The sequence below is a fragment of the Amblyomma maculatum genome, chromosome 1 (assembly GCF_055883805.1).
Source record: "Amblyomma maculatum isolate TAMU_Amacu chromosome 1, ASM5588380v1, whole genome shotgun sequence".
Taxonomy (NCBI): domain Eukaryota; kingdom Metazoa; phylum Arthropoda; class Arachnida; order Ixodida; family Ixodidae; genus Amblyomma; species Amblyomma maculatum.
In genome coordinates, this window is record NC_139344.1 from 403,819,688 (window position 1) to 403,833,212 (window position 13,525).

At 44.8% G+C, this 13,525-nt stretch overlaps 1 protein-coding gene across 1 annotated transcript; it reads left to right on the top strand.

Annotated features, from left to right (window-relative positions):
* The first annotated feature begins 12,088 nt into the window (after positions 1-12,088).
* Positions 12,089-12,919, top strand: LOC146208719 (uncharacterized). The gene has a single exon (XM_084579253.1). The coding sequence runs from the start codon at positions 12,089-12,091 to the stop codon at positions 12,917-12,919; it is 831 nt and encodes a 276-aa protein (XP_084435379.1).
* Positions 12,920-13,525: the final 606 nt, after the last annotated feature.

The window sequence follows — 13,525 nt, forward strand, 5'->3', positions numbered from 1 at the left end:
TAAGGGATAAGGCGGGCAACGTCATCACTAATATGGAAAAGATAGTCAAAGTAGCCGAGGAGTTCTATACAGATCTCTACAGTAGCCAAAGTAGTCAGGACCGTAATGAGATTGGCGGTAGGGAAAAACAGTCAGACGTTCCACCAGTGACGAAGGACGAGGTCAAGAAAGCACTAGAAACTATGAAAAGGGGGAAATCAGCTGGAGAGGATCAGATAACTACAGATTTGCTGAAGGACGGGGGGGATATCGTGCTAGAAAAACTGGCCGCCCTGTATACGCAGTGCCTGGTGTCATCGACGGTACCGGAACCATGGAAGAATGCAAACATTATCCTCATTCACAAGAAAGGGGACTCTAAGGACCTTAAAAATTACAGACCAATCAGCTTACTATCTGTTACGTATAAGGTATTTACTAAGGTAATCACTAATAGAATCAGGACAACCTTAGACTGCAATCAAGCAAAGGATCAAGCAGGGTTTCGGAAACGGTACTCTACTATCGATCATATCCATACCATCAATCAGGTGATAGAAAAATGCTCGGAATATAACCAACCCTTATACATAGCATTCATTGATTACGAAAAAGCATTTGACTCAGTTGAAACCTCGGCGGTGATGCAGGCATTGCGGAATCAGGGGGTAGACGAGCCGTACGTGAAAGTGCTAGAAGATATATATAGTGGCTGCACAGCTACCATAGTTCTGCATAAAGAAAGTAACAAAATTCCCATAAAGAAAGGTGTTAGGCAAGGAGACACAATCTCCCCAGTACTATTCACAGCTTGTTTAGAGGAAGTATTCAGAGGCTTGGAATGGGAGCAGTTAGGGATAAGGGTAGACGGAGAATACCTCAGTAATCTGCGATTTGCTGATGACATTGCCTTGCTAAGCAACTCGGGGGATGAACTGCAAATAATGATTGATGACCTAGACAAGAAAAGTAGAAAGGTAGGCTTGAAAATCAATATGCAGAAGACTAAGGTAATGTTCAACAGCCTCGGGAAGGAACAGCAGTTTACATTAGGTAGCGAAATACTGGAAGTAGTAGGCGAATATGCCTACTTAGGACAGGTAGTAACCGCAGATCCGGACCACGAAAAGGAAATAACAAGAAGAATACGATTGGGATGGAGCGCATTTGGCAAGCACTCGCAGATTATGACTAGCAGCTTACCGGTATCGCTCAAGAGGAAAGTATACAACAGTTGCATCTTGCCTGTACTCACCTATGGGGCTGAAACGTGGAGGCTAACCAAGAGAGTTCTACTTAAGTTGAGGACAACCCAGAGGGCTATGGAACGAAAAATGGTAGGGGTAACATTAAGAGATAGAAAGCGTGCAGAGTGGGTCAGAGAAATAACTCAAGTTACCGACATTCTAGTAGAAATTAAGAAGAAGAAATGGACATGAGCAGGACATGTAGTGCGAAGAGAGGATAACCGATGGTCGCTGAGGGTAACAAACTGGATTCCAAGGGAAGGAAAGCGTAGCAGGGGGCGGCAGAAAGTTAGGTGGGCGGATGAGATTAAGAAGTTCGCAGGGGTCAAGTGGATGCAACTAGCACAGAACCGGGTTAAGTGGAGAAATATGGGAGAGGCCTTCGCCCTGCAGTGGGTATAATCAGGCTGGTGATGATGATGATGATGATGATGATGATGACAGCTACCGCTTTAAATGACTTGACTATACACGTCACTTGAAGCTAACGTTTTCACCTCAGAGGAGAGCTGCGAAATTTCTCATCACTTTTAAACTAATGGCAGTATTACGTTCTATAAAAACATAATAAAGTACAGTAAAGTCGCTTATAAACGGTCAAGGGAAGAAAAAATGCGTCTGAACTTCCTGAAAAATAGCCTTTTTAATGATGTACTGACTGTTTCCAGAAATTGTAATGTCTTCTATAACACTTTGTGTTTATTCCATTCCAGCTCCTAGAGCGTATTTGCCTAGTATATTTTCACACCTAAAAGTAAGAGTAACAGTCTTGAATTTCGGAGCTGCAACATACTCAGAAAATGCTATAAATATATCTCAGCAGTTTAAAGCGGACAGGAGCCTCGACAGTGCTTGAGTGCCTTCGGCATCAACGCGGTGTCCAATGGTCGCGGAATCAATTCCGAAAAAAGGACTGGACTTAGAGGAGGAGAAAGTGCATAACAGGTCGTATGCTGTAGCGCGAAGTAGATGCGAACGAGAACCCCACTGTGTCTTAATTCATCTTTAGGGCCTCTACCTTGGCGCCTGTTGCAGCCCATATGCCGGTATCGTTGGTGAAAAACGATAATCCCTACAACAATGCCCTGGTTTCGTTGTCGCATTTAGTGCAATATAGCCTTAACGGCCAAGTGTTACAATTTGCTTTTTAACAATAGTACCGTTACTTCTATCCTGCAGTCTGGGTGTCTTCCTTGGAAGCCATTGTTGGGCGCTATCGTTTTCTCTGCTGATAAGCTCAGAGAAGCAGAGATTGTCTGCACTGGCATCGTCAACTCAGCGCAAGATACTTGTCAGTCCAAGTGGAATGATGCAGTGGCTGAGTAGAGATGGTGCTGTTCGCTTCGCCTGCAGTTTTGAAAACCCTTGATACTCGAACACTGCGACGCTTTTAACATTGCTTTTCCTCATAAGGTAGATGTCGCAGATGGGGACAGGAATAGACAGAAGTAGAGAATAAAATGCCGCTTTTCATTTAAGAGCGCACACGTCGGTGTAGGAAATGTTTCCGCAGAGTCGTTTGGCAGGAAGCACCTCTGTCCACTGCAACTCTTTCGTTTCTCTCCTGAATAGCATTGACCCGAGCCTGTTAGCTGGTTAAACCAAATAGATGGGCATATCCCTCGCGATCAGATGCAGTTTGCACTCGTAAAAGGGTGAACGCGGTGCTGATGCTACTCTATTTGGACACCATACTGCCGACCCGGCCACCACACAGGGGCTGCGCTTCCTGCCAATCTTATCGGCAGACGGGTCCGTATGACGTTAGGAAAGTGATGAAAGATCGATGTCCATTCAAATGACGTGAGTTGCACCACTGCTTACACAAATTGTAGCATGAAGTGATGGATGCCGAATCCTTAACAGGATTTGAGCGTGCACAACGAAAAGGGAGTTCCGTGTGGGAAAAAAATGAGCGACGCGACGTGTCGACACGCTGACGGCCGCCGTTGGTAACTTCTCTTTGATATGTGGACAACAACAAAATAAGCAAAGATGCTCACTTAAACAAGCCCGTAAACAGACATTCTCAATATGGCTGTAAGTGTAGAAATTAGACAATGATAGAGTTAATTTGCGTTACCTGGGGGGTTAGATGGCCGCGAGGCACTGTTTTTCAACATGGGCTCTCTCAGTGTAGCGGGGTGGTCCGCAATCAGTTGCGCAGTCGGAATGTTTCAACCGCTGGTTATGGCTTTCCTAAAAGGCCTAATCTAAAACAATCTAAAACAGCTGTTAACTCTTGCACAGTCATCCCGTTTGAGCGAAGAGCTAATACATGAGCTGTTTTTGGGGATCCATGTTGGAAATTTCACACTTCTGATCAAGAGAGGAAGGGGAGGAGGATTGTATACACGCAACTCTGGACTTGATATATCAACTTCGTTGGAGTGTTTGGTTTCAGCCTTGTTCAAATAAGGTTGCATGCGCCATTGGCTACCGCGCGATGAACATTTCAAATTTCGAAATATACAGTTCTTCTAGATGCGACAGTTCTCTTACCAGCAAATTTCGAAGCTGGGTGGTAGCAGCGCATTTTGTGTAGAAGGTACTTGATGAATTCACGGGAAACATTCGCATATAGAGCTTGTGGGCAGAGCACGGCCGTCACCGAGGTTTCGTTTTGCGCTGTATGGATTACTCAGTGGCAGCCGGCGTGGTGAAAGCTGGCGTGTGGCTCGTAGTGCATTCTTGAGCTATGAACATAATGTCTGGAAATTATAGCGCTGAAAATACTACTGCAGCCAAAGATCATACAATGTTTATTGTTCTTTGCTTGTAAGAGAGGGGGTGTTGCGGTAACATTAAAACAAACATTAAAGCAAATAAAATTTGTTTCGATGGTGTGCGATATTGCTAGTTTATGTCTAAGATTTTCTGCTTGTTTATCGCAATTTAGAGCTAACATACTCCGAGTTAGGACTGCTGTGGTTGTAAAACCCCTTTTGTTTCGCAATATTGTTTGTAAAAATATAGAGCTCAGTAGTAGAGCTCAGTATAGGGACAGGAATAACCGCTAAACTTCCATCAGCGCTTTTGTTGGCGTTCGCGGAGCTTATACTTGAAATATTAAATTGATACGTGTGCGGTTAGACTACATGCTTTGCAAACAAGAAATCGAAAAGCAGAAAGGAAACGTAAAAACCTCAAAACTTGCGTACTCGTTTCATCGATTCGCAAAGTGCCCTGACTCTAAGGATGCAGACAATGAAGGGCAGCGGGCACAGCTTCTGATTCCGGGTTTTTCGATTGACGAGGCCTGTTAAGTCTATATGCATTTCAAATTCATGGCGCTCTTAAAAACTAGGTGGACGTTCTATGAACACGACACGGCCGTGTCAAATTGCGGATTCCCCCATCCCTAACTTCCCCGTTGTGCCCTCCTAAGCGCTTATTAAGATAACGGCCTAACTCTCCGATGGACGCCTTGCGGCACGAACGTAGATAAGGCTCTCAGTGGGGCATGGTACAAAGCGGGTTCTAGTCCGAATTGTGCCATTATTCTGAACCCTGCAGTCATATTTTTCCCGTGAAAACACACCTTTGCTCCCACTTTTGGATGATCATTTTGTAGGGGTGTGAAGCCTGGCGGATACGACACCACCACTATCTTCTTACCCCCTTCACCTCCAGTTTCACTCTTCGCGGCCTCGCCCCGCTGGTGCAGGCTCGCGGCGATAGAAACTAGACGCGCCTCGGGAATCACGCTGCCCTAAAGTGGTCAACCTGCTTTTGAAAACTTATTTTCATCAGGCATGCGCAAGGCCTGCTAACGGCATTTGAAAGACGCAATTCTTCTCTTGGCTAGCTTTGTATGTAGTGACAAAAAGTGTAAGAGGGACTTCTCAGATCTAGGCCCCCAATGTATACAGCAAATGCTCTTCGCAGAAACTAGCTTCACATGAAAACGGCTTATAGCGCCCTCGGCAGGAAACTGACGAGTGATTTTCAGAGTGCACAGTTGCTCAGTAGAGGTACAAATATCACCATAGCTCTTACCAGGGACTACTACAAATCCGAACATTCAATTGGGTATTTCACCATCAAGAATATTTTGTAGTTGCCTGTCTGAACTCGCAAGCCAAAGGTCACTCAGCGCATGCGTAATACACGAGCCAATGCAGACACCATCCTTTTGCAGCAATATCTCCTCAATGTAAGTGACAAAGGTTGACTTCAAATAGAGTCGATAAACTCACGAAACTGTAACAGCTACACCGGATTTACTCTGAAAGGCTCCAGGACTAATGCTGCTGATGCGGAAGAAATCTCTACGAGATAGGCTCTCTATGAGGATCTCTATAAGAAGTAATAGAGATAGTGGGAGTAAAATGAGTTGTCAACTTTGACTTGTGCGCGTCTGATAAAACAGAACTGTGCACGTTTTTTTTTATCTTATTGACTTTTTGTTTGCGGCAGCCCATACGCTTCAGTTCCGGAATCGCCGTAAGCCCTCGGCTGTTTCCTGATGGCGTCGGAGACAGCGATTCAAAAACTGCGTCGCGTAAGTGTTCACTCCGTAGTCCTTGTAACAGAGTTGCAAAAAATATTAACAGGTAGATGGCGGTATTTAGAAAAATGCCAGAAGCCTGGAAAACTTTAAACCCGGAAAACAATCAACCTCCTAATAGTTACAGACGCATAGTTTTTCACTAGCTATCTGACAAAATGTTTTCAAAAGGTTTAAAATTCAAAAGGACCTACATTTTAGAATCTCGCCGATTATTCGATATGCATCAATGCGCTTCTAAAAGAACATGATGCTACTACAGATCACTTAATTCGACTTGAATCTTCAGTCAGAGATGCATTCATACACGCATGGCACTGCATTGCTGTCCTCGACTTAGAGAAGGCGTACGACACCACTTGAAGATACGGAACTCTTGTGTGACTTGGCTTAGTAGTACTTGAAAGGATGCTGCTGACAGTTTTGAGCGATTTGTTGTCCAACCACACATTTAAAGTTCGTCTTGGCTCAGGAAACGGTGTCACTCAAGGCTGTACTTTGAGCCCCGCACTTTTTATTGTAAAATTTCAGTAACTGCATGCCTCATTCTATTACGTATTTAGTCTGTCTATGACCTCTGATAGTCAGCCCCTCTTCAAATGTATCAACCTGTGAAAGACAAGTAAAATTACAATAAATAATATGATCACATGGGCTAATAAAGACGGAGTTTAGATTTCTGCACAGAAAACAGTGGCGGTTATGTCTTCGTTCAAACAGGGCATACAGGCCAACCTTACTTATGAGACTAAACTACCAGTCAAAAATGAACAGAAGTTTCTAGGGATAACTTTTGACAAAAAGCCCATACTTCTACTTCATATCAACGAAAATGCTGAGGAACCGACAGAACACATTTAACGCTCCGTAATGTGGTCTTGTTTAGACTATGGTTCTGTAGTAAATGCAGCGGCAATACCATCCTACTTGAAACGATTAGACCCAGTGCATAACCTAGGCTCGCCTTTCTAAACTGGTACTTACCGAACATCTCAAATAAACAGCCTCTACTTTGATACAAATGAACCTTCCCTTGAAAGCAGAAGATCCATGCTTACAGGCTCGTATGTCTTTAAAATACAGTCCCTGCCAAAACATATATGCTACCCCGCGGTTACAAAGTGTTCCTCCAGAGTACTGTTCCAAAATAAGCCACAGTAAATTAGACTTTTATCTCTCTATTTTGAGGAAACATGCGTAGAATCGGGAATACTGGACAGCTGTCCAGACATTGCTTTAAGGCAAGTTTATTACTCCCCTGGTACAATCTCCCTTTGTATGCAACTTCACTCTAACACACTTTCACAAAAAGCTATCTCCACGTAACACATGTTACAAGAGTTCTTAACATTGAAGGATTCAGGTAGAACGAAAGGAAGATGGTCCTTGGACAAGTCCACTTGTCGAAACGTTGGCTCATCTGAGAACTGAGGCGTACCCCATTTACCCTTGTTCAGTTCTTTTTCATAACATTGAAGGAGTAATATAAAAATTCAGGAACTGTACCGATGGTTCTAAGACGGCACATCAAGTGGGAAGCGCTGTAGGGCAACCTGAATGAGAAAAAAAGAGTAAGGTTGCCAATTTTGCGCGTGTTTTCACTGCTGAATGTTATGCTATATTTGTAGCAGTGAAAAATATAATCGAAAGCACAATCTTCCTGATTTCCTCAGTGCAATCACACCTCTATATTCCAGAAACGCAGTCGAGCCCTTAGTAGGAGCCCTTAGTAGTTAATACATTACATAACAACAGCTGAAACACAAGGACAAGAAATAAAGTTCTGCTGGGGACTGAGCAACATAGGAATCGTGTTGGAGTCTCTGATGTGTGTTGTTTTAACTCTTTAGAAGTTGCAATGCTTCTAAACAAATTGTAATATCTCTGGTGTTCGTAGTTTGTATTCATGACATAAACATAATACGCATCGTTATTGGCGCATATAGCCTTAGCTGCTTATGCATTATAAAATCCAATACAACAGAATACAGACGAAGCTCAGTGGACTCAGAACGGTATGAATGAACAGCCAAACCACCTGCACTAAGACTATTCTGTAATGCTTGCCGAATGAGATTTCTTTTTACGCCTACTTTCTTGCTGCCATTAGCAGCCGCGTGCCCACGGTTTCCGTGATTAAAATTTATTCCCCTCAAGAATATGAATTGACAGATTTGGTTAAAATGATTGAAATAAAAGGTTATATTACATAAATCGCGTATAGCAGTGGCAATATTTGGTTTTATGATGCACTAATTTGCGCTGATAATACTTAATGGCATGCCAGCGCCTATAGCATGTAACGATTTTCCTGGCTCTAAAGGTGAAAAACGCTGCAGAGTATTTTGAACCTAAAGTCTACATCACACTCTTGCAGTGCTAGTGAGTCTGACGCCCTGACATGAGTGTTTCCAGAGCAGCTTGGCAGCAACTGCGATGCATAGTTATGAACAGGAGCATAGATTAAAGCGTAAAATAGGTTTATAAAACTCACTTCCTGCTTGTCCGCTTAGCGTATTTTCTATAAGTATACAAAGACGACAATGTCACAGTTACCAGGAAATGCTTTAAATGTAGGAGCACTGCCAATGGTACTACCACTTTAAAGGCCGGCAGTATCTTTTTATTAACTGGTGTTGTAAAGCATATTGACTCGGCTAAAGATGTTTATTTGGTCTAAGAACAAAATTTGCCTTATATTATGCGTCGAAAACACGTTATCCCATAAAGTGCATTCGTTTCATGGTCACAAATGTGATGTTTACATAACCCTTAAGATTTACATGTACTCCAGCTCTCAGTTTATGTGGGCATAGGAATGACGATGATCAACAAATTATCATCTCTTTCACGATGCACAAAACGAAGAAGGTTATGCATTAACGTTGGTATTGCCATCCGTGATAACTTAGTGTCCTTGATTTACATGTGGTGTCCTAAGATCAGGGGCCAATCCTCGTTAGGAAGACCGCCCTTCAATGGACTAGAAGTGTAAAACAGGTCATATGTTGCAGAAAGACGCAACACTTGTCACACTTTATGGTTTGACACACATAAACCGTGTCAAACCATATGTCTATGTACTAACTTTATGGCGTTTGAAGGTATGCCTTATCTGCCCTACCTGTTTCGACCGCATGCGGTCTGCAGCATTATGTAAATAAATAAAATAATAAACGTTGGTTGAGTTCATGCGAACCTCTCCACTACGCCGCCAGCTGTAGGGCACATGCCGCTTTCTCACGTGAACCCCACGAAAATATAACGTACCACGCAAGAATGCAATCCTTAGAAAGCCCCAGTATATAATGCCCTGACGGTCATGTTCTCTAAGCTGGCTTTTCACAACCTTGGCTTTATTTCTGTCCCTCAGTCTGGGTGTCTTCCTTTGAAGCCAATGCCGGATGATATCGTCAGGCGGCTGCGGTGTCTGAGGTGAGAACACGCACCTTCTTGCTTCGAAGACTGAGAGGCTCGGTAAATTTGTGAAGGCTTTATCTTTCATTATAAGGTATTTGACACAAATATAGTCAGGAATAGAGCGCAAAGCATGCAGAAATCAACTATCACATTTTGTATTTGTAGTGCAGAATTAGTAACAGGAAAGGATTCTGGACGTTATACTCCGGTTGGCAGAACCTCTATCCAGTACCCTAAGAGTTTGTTCCTGACTAGCATTTAGCGTTCCTTCGGTGTGGCGACACTAAAAAACAGCTCTATCAATGCATGTTTCAGCCGGCAGATCGGCAAGTGGAAGAGGACGGCCGCAGCCTTGTGGCCAGTGGCAGCTGTGCTCAACTGCTTACCATACAATGCCTACGCTTCCCTGCCAGGCCAATCGGCTCACCGGTACGTATCACGCTAATAAATGGAGAAAAATTCGACGTCACTATGAACGAAGCGATTTGCACTACATGACATAAAATCGGTAACGTAGAGTGGCGGAGTCCGAGTCCTTAAAAGGCGTGTGTGTGTGCCCAGTGAAGTGTCTGCTCCAAGAGCGCGAGAGAGAGCGATGTAATGAGTCGAGGCAGTGACCTACGCTGTCATCCGCTCCATTGCTTGTGACATGAACAGCCGATTGGTGCCTGCGTCTTCTGCGTGAGTATAGTATGTCGGAACTGAGTTGATTTGGTTCTAAGCAAAAATTATTCAAACATCGAATTTCTTCCTATTAACTAGAGGGAAAGATGGTGGCGCTGCACTCCTCGTACCAACGACTCTCCAAGCACCCTCTATACATCCAAAATAACATATAAGTCACTCAGCTACGATCTGGAGTGTCTGCCATTCCGCTATAATATCGGCATCGCTATTGACTTAAATGCCAGCGCCTTACCTAGACGTCCAGTGAGTGGGCACCAGTTATGTAGAGCGCCGTTGTCTGCAGGTTCACGCTTAAGACATAATCCCACTGTCAATATTTCGAACAGTAACTGCGATTTACAACGCTTATAATAGAGCGATCATTGTCTGTGGTGTTGAAGGCCTTGGATTCGACTTTATATTGTACCCATAATAAAAAATACGATTACTTAATTAAATTATCTAAATGGCTAATAATGACCTGCGGCCTTTATCATAAAGCTCTGCTTGATTTACAATCCATCTGAGCAGAATTAAGAGCCGTGCCCTTCACGGATGTCACAATTTTGGGATACTGATAATTTAACGCTTGGTACAGCATCAAGCGTGTGTAGAAACAAAGCGTAGGACATAAGGGAAGACGTTTGGCCCATGTAAAAACGTGCATATAACGAAAAAAACAGATATTAGTGGAGTCGGAAAATCTATTTTCGACACTTATTCCGTCTCAAATATATTGCCATAAATTTTATTGTTTATCTTTATATCCAACCTGCTAACCGATTCATACCTATAAAATGGCTGTGACTATAAGTTCATATTCAGGCCCTTTAGAGTCTTCATGTTTTCCAAGTGAATGTGAATGTACAACAAGCATTTGAGGTGTGGCCATCTAGCATCCTTATATGTTTTTTTCCCAACATCATTCTCTTCAAACTTCTCCCCTTCTCCAGGCCAGTCTGTGTGTCCTCCATGGAAGCCAATGATGCGGGTGATCACCTTACCTGGGAAGCGAATCTGTTGTGATCTATATGGCCGTCCCGAGCACAGGAAGTGAGAAGCACCCTTTTTTATATTCTGTATACTACACTACGATTGCGCGAATTCTCGGAGTGTCCATTGGAGCCACAAACACGTCGCAGATGAGAATGATCGTGTACGTGCCACACATGGGGCACGCGTCTACGCCAATGCCCGCGAGGAGGAGAGGTGTATGCACACCATTCGAAGCTATGGGGAGGGCGTGCCAGTACTCAGCAGCTGTTTGCCATCTGTTAACGTGGCAAGTAACCTGTACCAGCTACCACAATGTTCAATAAATTTTCCTAAGGCGTTACTAGGCTATGTTGGTACCGAAATTGCCGACAAAAAGCGAGAACAAAATGTGATATCTGATGTAATGTGATCAGATGGTTGAATTAGCGATGTCTGGATGTGTATGACGTGTCGTACGTTAACGATTTGTGATGCTTTTGTCATGGTGGTGTGAGTCGTAGTTGGACTCATGAGTCGGGCATGAGTCATGATCAGAGCCATGATTAAACACATGCTTAAGGGCTTACCTAAGTCATGCATAATCTTGAATCATATAAAGGATTTGTGTTTCGCGAAAAGTGCTGAGTCATGGGTGACATATTTCACGTTACTACGAGATTATCACGTGAAAGGGTCATGTTTAACAAATTTTAAGGAAGATATAACTTGGCTATGAGAGTATCTTGCGGTAAAGACACATGACGGCCAAGCATGAGAACTGCGCCTGACTGAGAACGTCAGGCGGCAGTGGCACACGTGCCACTGCTGCCTGCTGCGAACGCGCGCCAAGAAACGCCACGCGCTAAAAGAGATGCCCAACTCGCAGGAAGACAACCTAACACGCACCAAAGAAAGGGAAATGTCCACTCTACCTGATGAAGCTCGATTTTGCTACCTAGCTATATATATGTCACGTGCGATGTCCCGGGTACAGGCACGCGGATGTGGTCATGATCCCCAAGCCAGGGAAGAAACTGGAAATAGAAAATCTGAGACCGATCTCGCTAACGTCTTGCCTCGGCAAACTCTGAGTGGGTGGTCACCGAAAGGTTGCAGAATTACATGGAAGACAAAGATCTATTTCCCCAAACCCTGTTCGGCTTCCGAGCGAAACTATCAACACAAGACGTCCTGCTACAGCTAAAGGAGGACGTCATCCAGAAAGCAACGAAGGCAAACGAGTGCGTCGACATGACCTTAGACGGCAAAGGTGCTTTTGACAACGTGAGCCATGGCGCTGTCCAGAGAAGGGCTTGAAAAACTCGGCTGTGGGAAGAAGATCTGCGACTATGTCAGGGCGTTCCTTTCGGACCTGACGGCCACGCTGCGACTGGGCGAAATCCAATCCGAAAAGTTCCACGTACCCAACAAGGGCACGCCGCAGGGGTCAGTCATTTCACCGCTGCTATTCAATGTAGCAATGATAGGGCTGGTCAGAAAATTAGAGAAAATCGAAGGACCCCTCGGAGAGAAAGAGGAGAGGCTGCAAGCGGCGGCCACATGCGTGGAAGAGTACGTCCTAATGCGGGGGCTGTCATGCTCGATAGAAAACTCTGAGGTGATAAGAATCTGGAGAGGCAGCAAAACAAAAGTGCCGATTGCAGCAGAACTGGGTCTCAAGATACTGCTGCACGGGGCAGAAATACCAGAAAAGATTATGGAGCGGATATTGGGGATGTGGATACAGTCAAACCAGTGCAGTACCCACACCCTAGCGCTGCTCAAAGCGGCGACGTCACAGGTAGCGAAAATGATAAGAAGAGTAACTGGGAAAAGACATGGGCTAAGGAAGGAAGACACCCTCAGGCTGTTGGGGTGCCTGGTGGTAAGGACACTGACCTACAGCCTGCCCTACCAGGCTCTTAACCAGTCTGAAACTATCCAAGCGGAGGTCATGATAAGATCGGCGTATAAGACGGCACTGGGCCTCCCCGAAACGACGTCAACGGAGAAGCTCTTAGCTGTGGGGCTCCATAACACTTTCGAAGAACATAAGGAAGCCCTGCTGCACATGCAGAAAATACGACTCACCCAAACAACGACTGGAAGGGCCCTCCTATAAAGGTTAGGGTACCAGGGGCAGCTGCGGGATGTTGAAGGAATGCGCAACATTCCAGATGAGACACGCATGATGATTAGGATAGCCCCGATGCCAAGAAACATGGACCCTCGGCGCCACGCGGACAGACGTGAGGCAAGGATGAAAGCTTTGGAAAGAAGCCTCGAGAAGAAGGGAGCGATGTATGTGGACGCAGCCACGTACGAAAAGGGCAGACAAAACGCAGTTGCGACGGTGGCCAACTTCAGACACAAGGAGGTTGCAAGCGCATCGATCAGAGACTGCTCTGTAACGGAAGCGGAAGAAGTCGCCGTGGCTCTAGCGGGGGCGGAAGGCTTTCGTAAAAGACGGTCGCTAACATTCTTGTAGAAATTAAGAAGAAGAAATGGACATGGGCGGGACATGTAGTGCGAAGAGAGGACAGCCGATGGTCGCTGAGGGTAACAAACTGGATTCCAAGGGAAGGAAAGCGTAGCAGGGGGCGGCAGAAAGTTAGGTGGGCGGATGAGATTAAGAAGTTCGCAGGGGTCAAATGGATGCAGCTAGCACAGAACCGGGTTAAGTGGAGAAATATGGGAGAGGCCTTCGCCCTGCAGTGGGTATAATCAG